Raw genomic sequence first — 22,744 nt, 5'->3', positions numbered from 1 at the left:
GCCAAAAGCAGATGCTCAACCACTGAGCCATGCAGGCATCCCTTGACTTTCATTTCTAATATATTATCACAAAATAGGTGAAATGTTAGTGTGCAGAACTCCTGAAGTACTATAGTGAAGGTGGGAGAAATATGCTGAGTATGTTGTGTTAGAGACATCTACATAAAGAGTTTCAGTCCGCAGAATAGATGAGACTACTGTAATTTAAAGGTAGATCCCTTAAGGTCAAATCAGAGAAATAAGACTGAGAGTTTAGGGAAACAATATACATTAAAAAATATATGTATTAGTAACTATTACATGCCAGGTATTGTTCCAGACAATATGGCCAGTAATGAAGAAAACAGACTAAGTTGGAAATAATCACTAAAGGAATCAGGATAAGAATAAGTTAATGTTTTAACCCACACCAAGGGTTGATTTCAGGAACGATGATCAGTCATATAAAATGAACCACAAAAAGTTTGCTGGAAGAAAATGATAACTGTGGAAATATCAATCTGGACCAAGACCAGTGAGTTTTAAGATTAGCGGTTAGATTTGTGGTGAGAAGGGGAGCTTATTAGACTTAGCACAGAAAAAAAATCTGAGGTAATAGAAAGAAAGAAAAATAAAAAAAATGGAAAGTAACCGAGAAGAAAAATATTAACCAAGAATATTCTCTTCTTTAAAAATAGATTTAAGAATCCCTAAAAGAAATATATAAAATGGCAAGAAGATAAGAGACTGAGAAGGCTAGAAAAAGACACAAATCAAGAAAAAAGATCTGAAAGAAGAAAGGCTTATAGTAAATTCTGATTAAGAGTGGCAACTATCTTTGATAACATCAAGCAAACTAGAAAAGAATATATCAGGAGAGTGATATTTAAAAGTTTAAGTTTTTGTAGGCATGATGACCATTTCAAAGGTTAGAAGCCTTTAAAAAGACAAAGTATTTCAAAGGTGCCACTCATCATGTGACCATTTTAAAATTTATTCTCCACTAGATTTCATCCACCTAAAGAGTCAGAAACTCACCTAGGCAGGTATGACCTGTAAATGATGTCCATGGCTCTTCTCCTCGTTCTAACTTGAGGATCACATCAGGTTTGGTCATGTGACACCCTGATCAAGAAAAATGTGAATTAAGTTGCTTAGGCTTTGATATTTTTGAAAAATTAGTAAACTATATTTTCAATACCACAAATTAAGATATTTCTTCATGTAAGAGTAAACTTAACACTCTGCTCTAGGTAAAGTACACAACTATCCTTTCTGTTAACAAATAATTCATCACCTCCTAAGCCTTAACTTCAAGGCATAATTCAGGCACTCTGAAAAGAAATGTATACTACTGAAAGTTTTGAAGGGAGTTTTTCTTACCCACAGAGATGAGATGGCAATAGTTTTCCAACATCACATCCATGTAGAGAGTCTTCTGAGCAGGATCCAGGTGTTGCCACTCCTCCTGAGTGAAGTCCACAGTTACATCTTTGAATGACACTGATGCCTGCAATGGATTGGAACTATGATCAGAATAAACTGACTAGATATTATAGACTACTTTTGATCCTGTTCCTCTGGGGCATTCATATGAATATAAAGAAAGCCAATCATTTTTGTTTTGTGATTTACATATAAGGGAAACAAAAGTGAAAGTAGAAGTACCTATCACTTAATTTATTTAATAATTAATTCTAAAAATATTTACATAAAGCCACTGTGTACCCCAAAACTGCATTAGTTTACTGGAGTTCCAAGATATACAAAACACTATTCCTGCATAGCCTCAAAGCAAGGAACACATACCTTCAAGAAAGTATGTATAAACATAAACCTGCTAGAAGGTGTTACAGGTACTACAACAGAAGAATATACAAGACGAAGTATATTACAAGGCCAGCACAATTAAGGAAGTAAAATTCTTCCCTGTCAAGATTAATGTGTTATGCAGGGAGAATATGGTTTTAAAATGCGTGGGAACAACTTCTGGCATCCAAAAAGAATATAGTGAATTGGTCAAGAAAATGATCCCTCAGATAATAATTATTTATAATTAACACAATACATACATCTGAACACAATAATGACAGATGGTACTGGAAAACAATCAAAGCACGCAAAAATTGAAGAAATTTTTATTTTTTATTTTTATTTATTTATTTATTAAAATTTTATTTATTTATGTATGATAGTCACAGAGAGAGAGAGAGAGAGAGAGAGGCAGAGACATAGGCAGAGGGAGAAGCAGGCTCCATGCACTGGGAGCCCAATGTGGGATTCGATCCCGGGTCTCCAGGATCGCGCCCTGGGCCAAAGGCAGGTGCTAAATCGCTGCGCCACCCTGGGATCCCCGAGAATTTATTTTTAATGGACAGCAACCACAATGAGTAAGAACTGTTCAATTCATGACTTTTTTTGCATAAAGGTACCAGAAATCCCACAGCTCTTGAGGCAGAATTGAGAGCTGGCAGATGAGCTAAAGATTTAGAAATAAATTCTTTAAAAAAAAAAATTATTTCTAAAGTAAGCTCCATGCACAGTGTGTGGAGCCCAACACAGAGCTTGAATTTAAAACCCTGAAATCAGGGCAGCCCGGGTGGCTCAGTGGTTTAGCGCCGCCTTCAGTCCAGGGCCTGATCCTGGAGACCCGAGATCGAGCCTGCTTCTCCCTCTGCCTGTGTCTCTGCCTCTCTCTCTCTGTGTGTCTCTCATGAATAAGTAAAATCTTAAAAACAAAACAACCTGAAATCAACACTTGAACTGAGATCAAGGAATGCCTGGCTGACTGAGCTACCAAGGCACTCCTGGAAATAAATTCTTGAAGTGAGAGAACTACAGAAAGGATGAGAACCTGAGTATAAATGCTTCAAAAACTCCTGGGTGAGAGTTAAACTAAGCAATTGTTGGAGAAATCACAGAGGACTTGGGAAAAAGCAGACAAAAAGGAGTTTTGAAAAATTTCACTACACTTAGTGAGATTCTGAGATTTCTGCATTTTTGATAAATAGTATTACATAACCTGCTCATAGCTCAAGCAGAAGAAAACTGAAATCTTACTGGATGGAGGTGTCAGAAGTTGCAGCAAGAAATATAAGTGGTGGGCAGCCCCGGTGGCACAACGGTTTGGCACCGCCTGGGGTGTGATCCTGGGGTCCCAGGATCGAGTCCCACATCAGGCTCCCTGCATGGAGCCTGCTTCTCCCTCTGCCTGTGTCTCTGCCTCTTTCTCTCTGTGTCAATGAATAAATAAATAAAATCTTAAAAAAAAAAAAAAGAAATATAAGTGGTGAAACACTGGAAGAAAGAGACCTACAGAAAGTACGCCCTAAAATATAAGTGTAAACACTTACTAATTCCTTAATAAAGAGCTAAACTACATGAACACAAGGAAAACCTACATCCTTTCCCCAAGGAGGCTAAGGTCAAAAGCAGCAGGGGGAAGCTTAAAGAACTGAGCTGATATATTAGCTGCTTTACACTTGGAGGTGAGGGCAGAATTAAAGTTCGATGTCAAGCAAGTTAGTTGTCTGATAGAACAAAAACCCAATAATCCTCAGAAAAAAAGACATAACAGAATCAGATTACTATATTATTCATGATATCCAGGTTTCTAACAAAAATTACTAAACATACAAGCAAAACAAAAGAAGAGGAAGGGGAATATGGCCTATATTAAGAAAAGGCCAGGTATAGAAAGTAATCCCTAATGGGCCCCAATGTTGTTGTGCCAAAAAAAAAAAAAAAAAACAAAAAACAACCTACCAAAAACGGCTTCAAAGCAGTTATTCTTAATGTGTTCAAAGAAGTAATGAAAAACCTGGGCATGGAAAAAGATATACCTAAAAAGTCAATACATGAATGAAAATTAACTATTAAAATGTATTTGATTGACACAAAATACAATGAATATAAAAACAGATGAATAAAAACAGCTTGGGGTGCCTGACTGTCTCAGTTAAGCACCTGACTCTTGATTTCAGCTTAGGTCATGATCTCAGGGTTGTGGGATCAAGTGGGGAGTCCATTTGAGATTCTCTCCCTCTCTACCACCCTTGCCTTCCCTAAAACTAAAAAAAAAAAAAAAAAAAAAAAAAAAAAAAAAAAAGATTTTTTTTTTTAAAGCAGGTTAGGAGGAACTTGAAATGCACATAAGAAGTCAATTACAAAAGGCTGTTAATTCCAACTATGTGACATTCTGGAAAGGCAAAACTATGGAGACAGTTAAAAAAAAAAAGGATAAATAGGTATAGCACAGAGGATTTTTTAGAGCAATGAAACTATTCTGTCTAATAGTATAATGGCGGACATATCACTATATATTTGTCAAAATCCGCTGAATATATAAGACCAAGAGTGAACCTTAATGTAAACTACAGACTTTAGGAGGTAATGATATATTAATAATGTAGGTTCACTAACGAATGTACCACTTTGTTGCAGGATGTTGATAATGGGGAGGCTACTCATGTGTGGGGACGACGAGTAAATGGAAACTCTACCTTTTTTTTTTTTTTTTTTGAGAGACAGAGACATAGGCAGAGGGAGAAGCAGGCTCCCTGCAGGAAGCCTGATGCAGGACTCGATCCCAGGACCCCAGGATCATGCCCTGGGCCAAAGGCAGACGCTCAACCGCTGAGCCACCCAGGCGTCTTTTTTTTTTTTTAAGATTTTACTTTTAAGTAGTCTATCCCTAATGTGGGGCTTGACCCCAATCTTGGATTAAGAGTCACATGCTCCAAGGACTGAGCCAGCCATGTACTCTAAAACTCTGTACTTTCTATACAATTTTGCCATGAACCTAAAACTGTCTTAAAATATATTTAAAATGATTAAAAAACAGGTTAGTTAAAGATACACAGATTGAAAGTGAGGGAATGTAGAACCATTTATCATGCTAATGGACATCAAAAGAAAGCTAGAGTAGCCAATTTTCAGGTAAACTCGATCTTTTTAAAAAATATTTAATTTATTTATTCATGAGAGAGAGAGAGAGGCAGAGACACAGGCAGAGACACAGGCAGAGACACAGACTCCTCACAGGAGCCTGATGGCGGCACTCGATCCCAGGACCCCAGGATCACAACCTGGGCCAAAGGCAGATGCTCAACCACTGAGCCACCCAGATGCCCCTCAGGTAACTAGATTTTAAACCAAAGATTGTAATAGGAGATGAAGAAGGCATTATTTCATAATAAAGAGGCCTATCTAACAAGATCTAGCAAGTGTAAATATTTATGTTCCCAATTTGGGACCACCCAAATATATAAATCAATTAATAACAAACATAAAGAAATTCACTGATAAAAATACAATAATAGTAGGAGATTTCTAACATGACTTACAGCAATAGAGAGATCATCTAGGCAGAGGATCAACAAGGAAACAATGGCTTTGAATGACACACTAAACCAGATGGACTTAACAGATATATTCAGAACATTTCATCCTAAAGCAAAATACATTTTTCCCAGTGCACATGGAACATTCTCCAGAATAGATCACATACATACTGAGTCACATATCCAGCTTCAACAAGAACAAAATAACTGAGAACATACCATGCATATTTTCTGACTACAACACTATGAAACTTGAAGTCAACCACAAGAAAAAATTTGGGAAGAACATAAATACATGGAGGTTAAAGAACATCCTATTAAAGAATGAATGGGTTAACAAGGAAATTAAAGAAATTAAAAAAAAAAAAACAGACACATGGAAACAAATGAAAGTGAAACCTTTGGGATGTAGCAAAAGTGGTCTTAGGTGGGAAGTGCACAGCAAAAGTGGTTTTAAGTGGGAAGTGCATAGCAGTACAGGCCTATCTCAAGAAGCAAAACTCTCAAATACACAACCTAATCTTACACCTAAAGGAGCTAGAAAAGAACAGGAAATAAAGCCTAAAGCCAGCAGAAGAAAGGAAATAATAAAGATTAGAGCAGAAATAAATGATAGACAAAAAAACCTCAGACCAGATCAATGAAACTAGGAGCTGGTTCTTTGAAAGAATTAATAAAACTGATAAACACCTAGCCAGACTTATCAAAAAGAAAAGAGAAGACTCATCAATAAAATTACAAATAAGAGAGATCACAACCAACACCAAAGAAATACAAACAATTAAAAGAGAACATTATTAAAAATTACATGCCAAAAAAACTAGGCAATCTGGAAGAAATGGGTAAATTCCTATAAACATATAAACTACCAAAACTGAAATAAGAATAGAAATTTTGAACAGACCCATAACCAGTAAAGAAATTGAATCAGGAATCAAAAATCTTCCAAAAAACAAAAGTCCAGGGCCAGATGGCTTCCTAGGGGAATTCTACCAAACATTTAAAGAAGAGTTAATACCTATTTTTCTCAAACTGTTCCAAAAAATAGTACTGGAATGAAAACTTCCAAACTCACTCTACAAGGCCAGCATTACCTTTATTCCAAAACCAGACAAACACCCCACTAAAAAGGAGAAATATAGGCCAATATCCTTTTTTTTTTTTTTTAAGATTTCATTTATTTATTCATGAAAGACACAGAGAGAGGCAGAGACACAGAGACATGGGCAGAGGGAGAAGCAGGCTCTCCGAGGAGATCCCGATGTGAGACTTGATCTCAGGATCATAGGATCATGACCTGAGCCAAAGGCAGATGCTCAACCACTCAGCCACCCAGGTGTCCCCTATGCCAATATCCTTGATGAATATGGACACAAAAATTCTCAACAAGATACTAGCAAACCAAATCCAACAGTACGTTAAAAGGATTATTCACCACGATCAAGTGGGATTTATTCCTGGGCTGCAAGAGTGGTTCGGTATTGCAAATCGATCTATGTGACACACTATGTTAATAAAAGAAAGGATAAGAACCACATGATCCTGTCAAAAGATGCAGAAAAAGCATTTGACAAAATACAGTATCCATTCTTGACAAAAAAAAAAAAACAAAACAAAAAAAAACCACCCTCAACAAAAGAGGGATAGATGGAACATCAAAAAAGACCAAATACAAAGACCCACAGCTAGTATCATCCACAATGGGGAAAAAACTGAGAGTTTTTCCTCTAAGGTCAGCAACAAGACAGGGATGTCTACTCTCACCATTGTTATTTAACATAGTACTGGAAGTCCTAGCCTCAGCAATCAGACAACAAAAAGAAATAAAAGGCAACTAAATTAGCAAGGAAGAAGCCAAACTTTCACTATTTACAGATAACATGATACTCTAGGTAGAAAACCTAAAAGACTCATATATGAATTCAGCAAAGTCGTAGGATACAAAATCATCATGAAGAAATTGTTGTACCAATAATGAAGCAGCAGAAAGAAAAATCAGGGAATCAAATCCTATTTACAGTTGCACCAACAACCAAAAGATAACTAAGAATAAACCTAACCAGAGTAAAAGATCTGTACTCTGAAAACTATAGAACACTTATGAAAGAAATTGAGGATGACATAGAGAAATGGAAGAATACTGTTAAAATGCCTTTATTATCCAAAACTACACATTTAATGTGATCCCTATCAAAATACCACCAGCATTTTTCACAGAGCTAGAATAAACAATCCTAAAATTTGTAGGGAACCACAAAAGACCCCAGATAGCCAAAGCAATCTTGAAAAAGCAAAACAAAGCTGGAGGCATCACAATTCCAGATTTCAAGTTATATGGCAAAGCTGTAGTCATCAAGATAGTATGGTACTGTCACAATATCAATGGAACAGAATAAAGAACCCAGAAGTAGACCTTCAACTCTATGGCCAACGAATCTTCAACAAAGCAGGAAAGAATGTCCGATGGGAAAAAGACAGTATCTTCAACAAATTGTGTCAGGAAAACTGGATAGCAACATGCAAAAGAATGAAACTGGACCACTTTCTTACACCATACACAAAAGTAAATTCAAAATTGATTAAAGACCATTTTGTGGTGAGAAGGAAACCATCAAAATCCTAGAGGAAAACACAGGCAGAAACCTCTTTGACATCAGCCATAGCAACCTTACTTGACAAGTCTCCAAAGGAAAGGGAAACAAAAGCAAAAATGAACTATTGAGACTTCATCAAGATAAAAAGCTTCTGCACAGTGAAAGAAACAATTAACAAAACTAAAAGGAAATGGACAGCATAGGAGAAAATATTTGCAAATGGCATACCTGATATAGGGTTAGTTTACAAAAACTGTAAAGAATTTATCAAACTCAACCCCCCCCCAAAAAAATAATCCAGTTAAGAAATGGGTAGAAGACATGAAGAGACATTTTTCCAAAGAAGATGTCCAGATGGCTAACAGACACATGAAAAGATGCTCAACATCACTCATGAGGGAAATACAAATCAAAACCATGATACTGCCTCATGCCTGTCAAAATGGCTAAAATTAACAACACATTAAACAATGATGTTGGTGAGGATGCAGAGAAAGGGGAACTCTCTTACACTGTTGGTAGGAATGCAAACTGGTGGAGCCACTATGGAAAAGAGTATGGAAGTTTCTCAAAAAACTAAAAATAGAACTACTCTAAGACCCAGCAAATACACTACTAAGGCTAATGCACTAATGAAAATACAGATTCAAAGGGGTACATGCACTCTGATGTTTATAGCAGTATTTTCAACAATAGCCAAATTATGGAAAGAGTCCAGACGTCCATCAACTGATGCATGGACAAAGATGTGGTGTGTTTATATATAACACACATGTGGTGTGTGTGTGTGTATATAATGGAATATTTCTTGCCATTCACAATGACACAGAGTGTATTATACTAAGCTAAATAAGTCAGAGAAAAACAAATACCATATGATTTCACTCATGTGGAATTTAAGAAACAAAACAGATGAACATAGGAGAAAGGAAAAAAAGAAAAGGAGTGGAGGGTAAATCATAGAGTCTTAGTTATAGAGAACAAACAGGGTTGCTGGAGGGGAAGTCAGTGGGGGATGGGCTAAATGGGTGATGGGTATTAAGGAGGGCACATGTTGTGATAAGCATTGGTTATATTTAAGTGATAAGTCACTAAATTCTACTCCTGAAACCAATATTTCATTATATGTTAACTAGTAAGAATTTAAATAAAAACTTAAAACAGGTTAGGCATTTGGAAAACAAACAGCAAAATGGTAGCCCTATATCCATATACCTCTAATTTTATTAAATATAAAAGGGCTAAATACTCCAATAAAATGGCCAGGATTATTAGAATGCACGAAAAAGCAAGACTCAAATATAACTGTCTATAAGAGAGATATTTTAAATATTGTAGACAAAATAGGCTGAAAGTTATGGATGGAAAATTACACACAAACACTAGAAAGTTGAGGATTACAGAGGGGCATTTTATGATACAAAAGTAAATACACCAGAAAAATGAAACAATTACAAATGTATATGTACTTAAATAAAAAAAAGTTTCAAAATACATTAGGCAAAAATTGACAAAAGTAACATGAGACTTAAACGAGTCCAAAACATTGTTGATGATAATATCTGTCAGTAAATGAAAGAACTAGATCAAAAGGGGTGAAAATATGGACAGATTTAGAATCTCTAAAGAATACTGACAACAATCTAACTCATTCCATATTAGCGGAGCACCATTTTTTTAAAAAAAGATTTTATTGTTTTTAAAGAATTTATTTATTAGAGAGGAGAGAGAGAGAGAGAGCATGAGTGAGGAGGGGAGGGGCAGAGGAAGAGTGAGGAGCAGACTCTGCTAAGCAGGGAGCCTAATGTGGGGCTTGATCCCAGGACCCTGAGATCATGACCTGAGCTGAAGGCAGATGCTTTAACCAACTGAGCCACCAAGTGCCCCTTAAAGATTTTAAGTATGGCTATCCAATGTGCACCTCAAACTCACAACCCTGAGGTCAAGAGTCACATGTTCCATTAACTAAGCCAGCCAGGTGCCACTTACAGTACCACTTTAATAATAATCTCATAACACATGGTTTGATTTTTTTAAAGATTTTATTTATTTATTTGTTTGTTTGTTTGTTTATTTATTTATTTGAGAGAGAGAGAGGTCATGCAATTGTATGAGCATGCAAATGGGGGAAGAGTCAGAGATAATCCCTGCTAAATGCGAGCCCGATGCAGGGCTTGATCTCATCACCCGTGAGATCACGACCTGAGCCAAAACCAAGAGTTGAATGATTAACTGACGGAGTCACCCAGGTACCTCTTAGTAGACTGATTTAGAGATTGATAAGTTGATTTTAAAATTTACCTGGAAATGTAAAATACCTAGCATCTAAACAAGTTTTAAAAAGTCAGTGTTGGAAGATTCATAGTACCTGATTTTGTGACCTAACAGAATAATCAAGACCGTGTATGTTGGTGAAGGGGTAAAAATACAGATCAATAAAACAGACTATGGAAAGACTCCTACACATACATGTATGGTTAACTGTTAACAGAGGTTCCATGATAATTCAGTAGAGAAGGGATATCTTTTCACTACTCTGGAAAAACTGAATATTCATTTAAAAAATTTTAAAAAGGAACCTCAACTCTTATAGCATACAAAAGAATTATATTGAAATAGATCATTCACTTAAAAAAAAAAAGAGAGAGAAAATATAAAACCAAAATACTTGGGACGCCTGGGTGGCTCAGTGGTTAAGTGTCTGCCTTCAGCTAAGGGTGTGATCCTGGAGTCCTGGGATCGAGTCCCACTTGGGCTCCCTGCTTCTCTCTCTGCCCGTGTCTCCGCCTCTTTCTGTGTGTTTCTCATGAATAAACAAGTAAAATCTTAAAAAAAATAAAAATAAAACCATAATACTCATATAGTAAACAAAAAAATTAAATATGCACAACCGTGGAGTGTGCAAAGACTCTTAAGACACAGAAAGCACACATCATAAAATTAAAAACCCCGATGGACTGGATTTTGTCAAAATTTTAAAAAAAACTTCAGTTCTGAGACACCTGGGTGGCTCAATGGTTAAGCATCTGCTTTCGGCTCAGGGCGTGATCCTGCAGTCCCGGGATCGAGGTCTGCGTCGGGCTCTCTGCATGGAGCCTGCTTCTCCCTCTACCTATGTCTCTGCCTCTCTCTCTGTGTCTCTCATGAATAAAGAAATAAAATCTTAGAAAAAAAAATTAAAAAAAAAAAAAAACCCAGCTCTGAAAGAGACCTTTAAGAAAATAAAAAATTGAAACACAGACTGGTAAAAGATTATTCACAGTACCTTTATCTGACAAAAGATTTCTGTCTAGAATATATAAAGAACTCTCACAGCATAAAAATAAGAAATCAACGTATTAAAAATTGGCAAAAGTTAACAAGTTCAGAAGACTACATAAACATCAACTAAGCAAAATTAAAAATGCTATTTTTACTTACACTAGGAAAATGAAAATTAAAATAATGAAATACCATTGCACACTCTCATGGATAACTAAAAATAAAAAGTGACCATACCAAGTGTTGGTGAGGATATGGAACTACTCTAAGTCTTATACATTGTTGGTGGGATTGTAGAATGGCACAACCACTCTCCATAAATCTGGCAGTTTCTTATAATAATTAAACGTATGTTTTTCATATAACCCACTGATTCCACATCTAGGTATTTATCCCAAAGAAATGAAAATATAGTCCAACAGACTTCTAGGCAAATGTTCATAGGAACATTGAGGACAAATAGCATGGCTACAAATGTAGCCATCAAAAAGTAGGAGGGAAAAAACCATGGGGTGCTTAGGTGACTCAGCTGGTTAAGCATCAGCTTTTGGCTCAGGTCATGATCTCGGGGTCCTGTGATCCAGCCCCCTGTCAGTCTCCCTGCTGAAAAGAAGCCTGCTTCTCCCTCTCCCTTGGTCTCTCCTACCCCCGCTTGTGTGTGCTCTCTTTCAAATAAATAAAATCTTAAAAAAAATCTTAAGTCTGATATTATATAAATTATTTATTTTTAAGATTTTATTTATTTATTCATGAGAGATACAGAAAGAAGCAGAGACATAGGCAGAGGGAGAGAGCAGGCTCCCTGCGGGGAGCCTGATGCGGGACTCGATCCCAGGACCCCAGGATCATGACCTGAGCCAAAGGCAGACAGACACTCAACCCCTGAGCCACTCAAGTGCCCCTGGATTAGTTTTCTTTTTTGACTCTCTCACTACAAGTTAAGTTCCAAAGCTCATGTACTCTATACTTAAATGTGTGCTTTTATTGTATATAAACTACACTGCAATAAAATTAATTAAAAAGTGATAGTGGGTTTGGGGTTCTGCTTCAAGAATGGCAGAATATGTCTTATTTGACTGTTACTGTAGATAACAACTATAAACTCCAGATTAAAAAAATACATAGGGGCTCCTGGGTGGCTCAGTTGGTTAAGCAGCTGCGGCTTAGGTCATTATCCCAGAGTTCTGGGATAGAACCCTGCATCAGGCTCCCTGCTCAGGGGGGAGTCTGGTTCTCCCTCTCCCCCACTTGTACACACACTCTCTCTCAAATAAATAAATAAAATCCTATATAAATATACATATACATACATAGATATATAGCGTATACACTTACATACGTATATATACAGTGCATACATTTACATACACATATATATAGTGTATACACTTTGCACTGCAAAGTGACCCAAACAGACAGAAACTGGAGAGGAGGGTTTACATTTGGAAGAACAGAAGAGCAAAGGGGGAACTGCCAATTTATACAACTTGTAGCCTGAGGGCAAGTCCCAAGAAGAGACTGTGAGTGGCAAATAAAATTGAGGTGGAAACCCATGGTCTTACTGGCTTGAAGAACCAAAAGACAGAGTTTAGGGCAACAGCGGCATCTAGAAAGGAAGTAGGGAAATCCCACAGAAAGGAAAGACAGAAGGGAGCCCCAAGGAGCTTGAAAAAAACTTTGTTCACATCCTTGGCTAATAACTGAATTAGGCATGAGTGGGCCAGAATCTAAGCACTCTGGTTAAACATAAAATAAATAAAGCAGGGATTCAAGCTGCCACCAATCAATTAGAGTCAGAAGTCTGAGGTTTGAGTTGAGCTAAATTAACTGTCCAATAAAACAAATCAGTACTTCACACTATCATTCCCATGGGAATTAACTGCTATAAGAAATTCTCCTCTACCATAAACGACTAAAAGATTATAAAAATATATTAAACATCTGTTTTCAAGTACTGCACAACTGACAGGACAAAACAGTAATCCTGCAAAAAGGGAAGCAAAGTAAGCTCTATAACTGCCCCAGCCTACCACCTAAAAACAGTTTCTAGGTCAGGAACTTGGAGAGAATACACAGAGCCCAACAGTATCCCTGAGTTGTAGAAACAGATCAGAGTTCGGAGGGTCTAAGATGGCTAGAACTACCAGGCAAAATAATTAAGAGTAGAGAACAGCAGAGACAGAGACAGACACACAGACATACGCATATACCAAGACCACTCCAGACATCTGTAGAATGATTCCCTTGAATCTATGACTGAATACTAGTCTGCAAAATCCATGGGAGTAAAACTCTGTGGAGTTGGGTAAAGAAAAAGAAAGTAATATGGTGAACAATTCCCAGAGCTCAAATAGGTATGAGAACGGTCTGTATTCTCACTAGCCAGAACAGAGGGAGCTGATAATACACAGACTTTGGGCAGAGCAGGAGTTGGCAAGGTTTCTGTGTAAGGGCCAGACCTGTGGGCCATATGGTCTCTGTTACACTACTCTATGGTTGTAGTGCAAAAGTAATCATAGACAATATGAAAAAAAAAAATTAGTATAGCTGTGTTCCAATACGATTTTATTCACAAAAACAGGCAGTAGGCTAGATTTCGCTGTAAACTATCAGTTGTTAACCTTAGTAATTAGGGACTAAACTGGCCCTAGACTAAATGCTGCTCTACAGTGACAAAAGATTAACCCTCAAAAGGGTCACGATCTGAAGTAACTTAACTCTTTAAAGGAATGTAACAAAATACAGCATTCAGCAATTTGAAAACTCAAATATAAAAATTCCAGGTATAGGACACCTGGGGGGCTCAGCAGTTGAGCATCTGCCATTGGCTCAGGTCGTGATCCTGGGTTGGGGATCAAGTCCCACATCGGGTTCCCTGAGAGGAGCCTGCTTCTCCCTCTGCCCATATCTCTGCCTCTCTCTGTGTGTCTCTCATGAATAAATAAATAATTTTTTAAAAATTCCAGGCATGTAAAGAAGCAGGAAAATAGGACCTATATTCAGAAGGAAAATAAAACAAAAACCAGAAACAGATGATAGATTTTATAAATAAGGATGTTAAAGCAGATATTTTAAACATGCTCCATAAGCTCAAGAATGTAGAAGATGAATATGAGAGAAAACGGAGATATAAAAAAGGATCAAAAAGAACTTCTGGACAAGAAAAATATATAACATGAAAAAAACAATGGATGGGAGTACAACAGATTAGACACCGAAGAAGGAAAGAGGAGTAAAATTGAAGAGAAAGCAACATAAGCTTTCCAAACTTTATTTACAAAACCAGGTGGTCTGCCTGATTTAGTCCTCAGGCAATAGTTTGCTAATCCTTGGCCTAGAATAACCACCAAAAAATCCAAAAAACAAAAAAGTACTTGTAATATGTGACTATTAGAGGAAAAAATTGAATCTTAAAAAAATTTCTCAATCCAAAAGAAAATAAGAATAGAAAAAGGAACAATAACAGTAAAATAACAATAGGGAGAAATGGAAAAAATGACAATATGGTATATTTAAACTTAAGTTACCAATAATCACATTAAATGAAAATGGACTAAAAACTCCAATTAAAAAGTAGGATCAGACTAGAGAAAAAAGTCAGAACAAATTATATACTATCTGTAAGAAACTCATTATAGGGGCACCTGGGTGGCTTAGTTAAGCATTCAACTCTTGGTTTCAGCTCAGTTCATGGTCCCAGGGTCATGAGACTGAGGCTGACATCAGGCTCTGGTCTCAGCATTGAGTCTGTTTGTCCCTCTCCCTCTGCTCCTCCCCCTGCTCGTACTCTCTCTCTCTCAAATCAATCAATCAATCAATCAATCAATCAAATCTTTGAAAAAGGAGCTCACTAAAAATGTGAAAACACAGGAAAGTTAAAGTAAAGAGCATGGAGGGGTGCCTGGGCAGCTCAGTAGGTTCAGCATCCAACTCTTGGTTTTGGCGTAGGTTATGATCTAAGGGTTCTGGAATTGAACCTGCATCAGGCTCTGCACTCAGTGGGGAGTTTGCTTGAAGATTCTCTCTCCATCTGCCCTTCCCCCTGCTCACATTCTCTCTCTAAAATAAATAAATCTTTTTTAAAAGGAGGGAAAATATGTACACTGTATAACTACTACTCATAAGAAAGCCAAAATGGCTATAATATCAAACAATATAGGTTTCAGAACAAAAAATATTATTAGGGATTAAATGAGGCATTTCATAATAAAAGAGTGGGTCAGGCAGCCCAGGTGGCTCCATGGCTTAGCGCTGCCTTCAGTCCCGGGCGTGATCCCAGAGACCTGGGATCGAGTCCCATGTCAGGCTCCCTGCATGGAGCCTGCTTCTCCCTTTGCCTGTGTCTCTGCCTCTCTCTCTCTCTGTGTGTCTTATGGATAAATAAATAAATCTTAAAAAAAAAAAAAAGAAAGAGTGGGTCAATTCATGAGAGAATGTAACAATTCTAAAAGTGAATGCAGGGGATCCCTGGGTGGCTCAGCGGTTTAGCGCCTACCTTTGGCCCAGGGTGTTAACCTGGAGTCCCGGGACCGAATCCCACATCGGGCTCCCTGCATGGGGCCTGCTTCTCCCTCTGCCTGTGTCTCTGCCCCCCCCCCCCCCGTGTCTATCATGAATAAATAAATAAAATCTTTAAAAGTATATTAAAAAATAAAAATAAAAGTGAATGTACTTAAAAACAGAACTTCAAAATACATTAAGCAAAAACTGATAGAACAGAAAAGGAAAAATAGACAAAACCAAAATCATAATTGAAGATTTCAACTTTCCTCTCAGTCAAGACTGGAAATCAGTAAGGAAACCGAAATTTTTATCATCATAATCAAGCAATCTGACCTGATTATTTAGAGAATACTTTAACTAGTAACACCAGAATAAATATTCTTTTTTTTTTTTCCAGAATAAATATTCTTTACACATGGACATAGAACAGTCATCAACTTAAACTATAATCCTGCCACAAAAAACGGCTCCATTGGGACGCCGGGGTGGCTCAGCAGTTGGGCGCCTGCCTTCGGCCCAGGGCATGATCCTGGAGTCCCAGGACTGAATCCCACATCGGGCTCCCTGCACGGAACCTGCTTCTCTCTCTGCCTATGTCTCTGCCTCTCTCTCACTGTGTCTCTCATGAATAAATAAAATATTTTTTTTAAAAAAAGCTCCATAAACTTAAGAAGACTGAAATTATATACAGTATGTTCCCTGACTGCAAAAGAATTAAACTAGAAATCAACAACAGAAAGCTATCTGGAAAATCTCCAATATTTGGAAATTAAATACATTTCTTCTAAACAACCAATAGGTCAAAAAAGAAATCACAAGAGAAATTAGAAAATATTTTCAACTGAATCAAAATGAAAATACAACATGTTCAAATTTCTTGAAGACTACTTAAACAGTACTTAGAGGGAAATTTATAGCATTAAATGCTTCTATCAGAAAAAAGGTCTCATGTTAGTAATAGAAATTTCCATCTGCAAAACTAGAACATGATTTAATTAAACCCAAAGTATTAGAGGGGGAAAAAAACAATGGAATAAACCAATAAAACCAAAAGCTGGTACTTTGAAATGATCAATGTAATTGATAAACTGGCCAACTGACCAAGGAAAAGAATAAGACACAAATTACCAATAACAGAAATGAAAGAGGGGCATTGCTACAGATTGTACAAACATCAAAAGGTTAAAAAAGTACATCTTATTCAATATTGTACTAAAGGTTCTAGATAATGTAGTAAATAAATAACATTGAAAAGAAGGAAAACAGTCATTATTCACATATAACATGACTATTTATGTAGAAAATCCTACATAATATACAAAAAAAACTTAGAAAGTGACTTTAGAAAGACTGTTAGTCAATATAAAAAAATCAACTGCATTTTCATGTATCAGCAATAAACAGTGAGAATTTGAAATAAAAATGAATAGCATTTACAATAACATACAAAAATAAATACCCAGGGATTAATATATCAAAATGTGCAAGACTATACACTGAAAACAATAAAACATTACTGAATTTAAAGTTCTAAATAAAGATATACATCATATTCATGAATTAGAAAATCATATTATTTTTAATGATGACAGTCTTGATTTTAAACTGTTAATAAGCATTTTGACATTTTCTGCTCCCCTAATGGGCTGTCTTTACACATTCTTCTAATGTGCTTTAGGTCTGATGCTGTAAAAAGTAGAAGATAACAGTTCATTGGTTAATGTAAGTACAGAGTTTCTGTCTGGGATGATAAAAAAATTATAGAAATACATAGTGGTACTGGTTACACAACATCGTGAACGTACTTAATGGGACTAAACTATAAATTTAACAATGGCTAAAATGATGAAATTTTATATTATGTATATTTTAACACACACACACACACACACACACACACACATGCACAGGGTTAGACAGAAAAACACAGAACACAAAGATCACTCCGTGAGAATTGGGGTGAGCACTTGGAGGACTGGAAAAGGAGCAAAGGTGTTAAATGGGACAAGTGACCATGATATGAAAGAGGTACTCAAAGATATCAGTGGGGATGAAGGAACTGTTTTATAAGGAATAAGATTAACCACTAAATTGTGCAGTGGAAGAGAAACATTTATTTAACTGAAGACAGCTGTATTAGCAGGTGGGTATGGGACAAGGGTCAAAGCAGATTGAAAACAAAACCAGGAAGAATAGGATGGGCAGGAGATAATGAGATAAATCTTGGGGATGAAGTATCTGTGGAACATGCAGGTGGTGATACATAGTTGGAGACTGAATATGGTTTTGACAGAGGTTTAGGTTAAAAATTATGTGAGCATCATTAGAATAGTGGTAGATTGTGAATAGGAATAGGAGACTGTAAAGAGAAGAGAACGAATAAAGAATCTGGAGGATACTAGCATTTAAGAGGTCCAGATATAAAGATGAATTTTCTTTCTTTTTTAAAAAATATTTTATTTAGAGAGAGAGAGTGAGAGAGCATGTGCGCACGAGTGGAGGGAAGGCATAGAGGGAGAGGGAGAATAGCTGACTCAGAGGAGGGGCTCAATCCCATAACCCTGAGATCATGACCTGAGCTGACACCAAGAGTCAGACACTTAACCAACTGAGACATCCAGATGCTGCTAAAGATGAATTTTCTGAAAACCAAGAGAGTAACATCTTTGAAACCAAGGGCAGAATATTTCAAGAGTTACACTTGTAATTCAATATGGTCATCTAAGCATATTCATTTACTTCCCCTGCACCCAAATATAAAATTATAAGAAATTTAAACATAGGAACACCATTAGCATAACAGAGGAATGTTACTGGCAGGCCACAGATTTTCAGGAACTGTTAGCAGCTATGAGCAAAACTGAAGAATCAGACCGGAGAAAAGCAAGATTCTCAGTTCTTTGTACAATTTGCCCAGCATAGCTCTATTCTCAAAGCCTCAAGACAAGATTCTTTGCCACTTACTAAAAGCAATCTATTAGTTCCATCTCCATCTTGACTGTTTTTATCTAAACAAGACAAGTTCATGCAGTAATATCCTCTCATTCGAGGAAATGCATTTTTTTGTCCCAGCTCTGCTCCTAGGAGAAGACTGAGAAAGATGTTCAATGATATACCAATTTAACATGTGAACACTAGCTAAAATTAGAAGGAGCAGTCTGTGGAAGGAAAAGGCTTATCTGGCCAATAAGGGAAGAAATGAGTACCACTTCCCTGAAGGGGAAGATAGGCAGGAGGATTTAGTACAAGAAAGGCAAATGCTCAAATATCCTTTAAAAAAAAAAAAAAACAACAAAATAAAAACAACACAATTTTGGAGAGAGAAACCATTACCTCACCTGTGCCATGGTTTTGAGATATGCAAGAGGTGACCAGTCTTCCTTTGGGTTCCTCTTTGGAAAAGAGGCAGTTCCTATGAAGGCAAAGCCAAGATGAAAAGAAGCCACATGACACTATATATGCCTTACAGCTCTCTTACAACTTAAGACTCAATTGAAATTGCTTCCATTTCCCTTGCTTTGGCCCTTGACCACTCCGCATATTCCACATAATCTTGGGGAGAGAATGACCTTATCCCCAAATCCTTATCCCCAAATCCAGAGAAATAAGCTCTTGGGCAACAGGTTAGATTTTGGGGAAGTTCCCCTCCTTTCTCTCTTAGCAGCTTACCTCCAAGCTGCTCACCATAATGTTCTTTTATACTATCACCAGAAGTGTATGTGAATACTTATCACCTCATGCCCTGACAAATGCTACTAATATAATCTCCTTGATGCCGGCGTATCCAATAGGTAGAAAATTGTGGTTCTAGGTTTTATTTTTCTTATTATGACAGAAAATAAGATTCTTTTCAGAAGTTTAAAAAAATATCCTTAGTTTATCTGTAAATGACCTCTTATAATTCTTTCACTTCTCTATCATATTTTTATTTTCTAGATTGGTTATTAGATCTTTTTTAAAGGAAGGAAATATTATATTCACTTAATTTTTTATGGTTTCTCATTTGATGTGTTTTTCCTATGCAAAACAACTTATATTATTTACCATTTGGTTTAGTACTGTCAGGTGTTCAATAACCTATTACTTCCTCTCTTCATCAAAACTGCCATCTTTATTTCCTTTATATATTTGAGTAGATCTGGATTTTTTATTTAGGTTTAATGATCTGTTCATTTGATTGTCTCGATGACTCTGCAGTCATTACAGTTTTAAAACACATTTTAGTATCAGGTTAGGGCTACTTCCCTGTTTATTTCTTTTAGAATTTTTGGCTTGTTCATTTTCTCCTAAGAACTTCAGAAAGTTCAAAAATTTTACTGAATTTTAATGGGACTGCATGAAATGTTAGGGAGTTGACACTTTATCACAATTCTTCCTGTTCTTTTATTCAAGTCTTACTTTTTGAGTCCCTTAGAAACATTAATTCTTTTTTCACAGGCTACAAAATCCTTTGTATCTCATATTTTCGATGGCCCCTAGCCATTTTCCATAGTTTTATGATACATATATATACACACAAGCACACATATGAAGCCTATTGATTTGTCAATGTTTTTTCCCAACAAACTTCTGAGTTTTCTAATTGTTGTATTGCTTTTAATAGCATGGTAACTTAAAATTTTTCTCTCAGTCTCAGCAGATGTCCCAAAGATGGTGAGCAAAACAAGCTTCTAAGCGTCTGTCATTCTAAAATAAAGTCTTAAAAAAAAAAAAAAGGAAGTTTTTTTTTAGGTTTTGCTACTATTAATTTAACCCCTACTTAGGCTGAGAGAAGGAAATGTCTAAGAGAGTAAAAATTATTTATAGGCTATAGTTTTCTGGGGGGAGAAAAGTGGGTGTTTTCTTATAATAAACAAAGGGCCTCTGAGATGCTGATGTCACTGGGAACCAAAGTGGTATGAGAATTTTGGGGAAATGTACATATTTCCAGTATGTAAGAGGGCAAAGTGACTGAGGGGGTTAATTCTCACCTGAGCTCTAGATGGGCAACCCATGGATGGAGCCTGCCTGGGTTGGCTTGGATCCTCTTGTCCAAGAGGACTCACTGGAGAGACAAGACCCACCAGAGCAGGTGGACCAGAGCAGGTGGACTACTGCATGCCCAGAGGAAACACTGAGGAGACAGCTGGAGAAGTGGCTGTACCCATGAGAAGGGAAGTGTGTCTGGAAGTTCCCAGCAGTGGGTTCTCTCAGAACGTTAAGACATGACTTACACTAAATTATAATGGTACCAATCATGTTAGCCTCTTCTTGTCCCTGACTTGTCTCCTGTTTTCCAGCTCCCAATCCATTCCAGCTAGAGACTACCCACCTAGAGGGGTTAAAGAGGAGACAAAATTGAAGTTGAAGAATTAGAAAAGAAACTGATCATGTACTCCCCTTGACCCGCATCCCCACAGGCTTCCAGCAGGAGGGAGAGTTTCTACGTTTAAAACAAATTTGAAGTATTGATTTCTATAGTGAATATCTTATTTATCTAAATAGCTATTATAAAATGAGACTGATCTTGTATTTGAATGTTCAACAGATTCAATCTTCAGAATGACTAAAGAAATTACTAAATCTGTCTAGGAATGCATCCAGCAGCAGGGAAAAGAAGAGATTCACCCGAACAGAAAATTTGAGTGGTAATTATGGGAGAAAATTTTTGTATGTGTCCTCCCAAATGCTGTTCTACTCATTTTAACCATACCAGTTATTAGACAGTGTGGGGTTTCCCAATACATAATTCTAGCATCTGAAAATTATTTTTATTTTACTTTCTCTCCATTAAAAAAAAATCAATTTCACTTGTCTAACTGCCACAGAGTCAAATTCTACAAGCGTATAAAAAGGCCAATATTCAGATAATCTAAACAATACATATTTAACTGGTCATGCAACCAATTTCTCAAGCGCTCTCAGTCACAATAAACATTCATGAATTACCACATATTGTGCACACAAAACACTAAAAATTAGACAAAGACACAGTTATATCACCCAAGACACAATCCCAATCCCATAGGCACACGTCATGTATAATCTCACAGAGCCCATAACATACCTCTACACAAAGTAGCAAAATTTTACTCACAAACCCCTTACTGTCGTCTCTCCAAAGTCGCATGCAGTATCAAACATAAATCGACTCGCAACCTATTTGAAAAATTAGACACAGACCTTATCACTTTCACAAACAGCCGGCTCCACAACGTCACACGAAGTAACACATGCCCGAACTACGCAAGGACAGCCACAAAAAGCTCCACGAACTGAACGCCCGAGTGCGCCAGGCCGCACTCCCAGAGTTGGGGTTTCCTCATGGGGGTAACAAAACAAAACAAAACAGACAAAATTCCTGCCCTCCCCAACCTCACACCCGCCACAGGCTTCCAGTTCTCTCTTCGGCGCTGTCCAGCTTGGACTACCGGTTGCCTCTAGGGCGCTCCCCGGGCCGGGCTCCCTATTTCTTCCTCGGCATTTCCCGGCCCTGGCTCCTGGTTCCTTCTTCTGCTTAGGTTCTCGCTTCCCTCCTCGCTCTCTGTAGGGCCCAGACTCTCGCCTTCCTCCCTGGCCTTCTTGGCCCAGGCTCCCTCTTCCTTCCTTGCTTTTCCCGGCCCAGGTTGCCGCCTCCCTCCTCGGCATTCCCCCCGGGTCCCGCCATCACCCGCCTCCTCTGCCTCCGTAGGACCCACCAGCCTCACCTTCGACCACTGGCCGGCCGTCTGCGCCTGCGTACTCCCGCGCGGCCCGTACCTCCCAAGGGTCTCCGCGGCTGGGTCTTTGAGGCCGCAGCCTCCGTGCGGGTGCGCGCCCGCTCGCGCGCCTTTTCGTCATACGGGCTTTTCCGGCCTTGAACTACATTTCCCACAGCCCCTGTGCAGCTTTCGAAAAGAACTTCCATCCCGGGTCGTCTCTGGTTATCGCCCGAAACGCTGAAAGTCGTCGCGCTCCAGGTGGCAACCGTCGCGCACAGTGAGGAAGCCCGTCGCCCCCACGGTGCAGACAGGGCGTGTGGAGCCCGGGGCTCAAGCCTGTGTATGCGCGTTTGTGGCCAAATGTGCGGTGACGTACCCTTGACAG

At 37.8% G+C, this 22,744-nt stretch overlaps 2 protein-coding genes across 29 annotated transcripts in view; one reads left to right on the top strand and one right to left on the bottom strand.

Annotated features, from left to right (window-relative positions):
- ZNF567 (zinc finger protein 567) overlaps positions 1-22,488 on the bottom strand; it is a 27,772-nt gene extending 5,284 nt beyond the window's left edge. Inside the window, exons 1-6 of one of the 15 annotated variants that reach the window (XM_038529075.1) lie at positions 22,366-22,488; positions 21,726-21,817; positions 20,893-20,990; positions 19,018-19,091; positions 1,363-1,489; positions 1,018-1,104 (exon numbers count right to left, since the gene is read on the bottom strand). In XM_038529075.1, coding sequence (XP_038385003.1) covers positions 1,018-1,104; positions 1,363-1,489; positions 19,018-19,026 — 223 coding nt within the window. In that variant the 5' untranslated portion in view covers positions 19,027-19,091; positions 20,893-20,990; positions 21,726-21,817; positions 22,366-22,488. The other 14 variants (XM_038529074.1, XM_038529081.1, XM_038529069.1 and 11 more) reach the window with 14 other exon arrangements.
- ZNF461 (zinc finger protein 461) overlaps positions 22,444-22,744 on the top strand; it is a 52,455-nt gene continuing 52,154 nt past the window's right edge. For 6 of the 14 annotated variants that reach the window (XM_038529132.1, XM_038529126.1, XM_038529140.1 and 3 more), the window contains exon 1: positions 22,446-22,636. The gene's annotated coding sequence lies outside the window, so the exon portion shown is untranslated. The other 8 variants (XM_038529134.1, XM_038529138.1, XM_038529137.1 and 5 more) reach the window with 5 other exon arrangements.

The sequence above is a fragment of the Canis lupus genome, chromosome 1 (genome assembly GCF_011100685.1).
Source record: "Canis lupus familiaris isolate Mischka breed German Shepherd chromosome 1, alternate assembly UU_Cfam_GSD_1.0, whole genome shotgun sequence".
Taxonomy (NCBI): Eukaryota; Metazoa; Chordata; class Mammalia; order Carnivora; family Canidae; genus Canis; species Canis lupus.
Note: the sequence above shows the minus strand (reverse complement) of the source record. Positions and strands in the feature narration are given on the sequence as shown.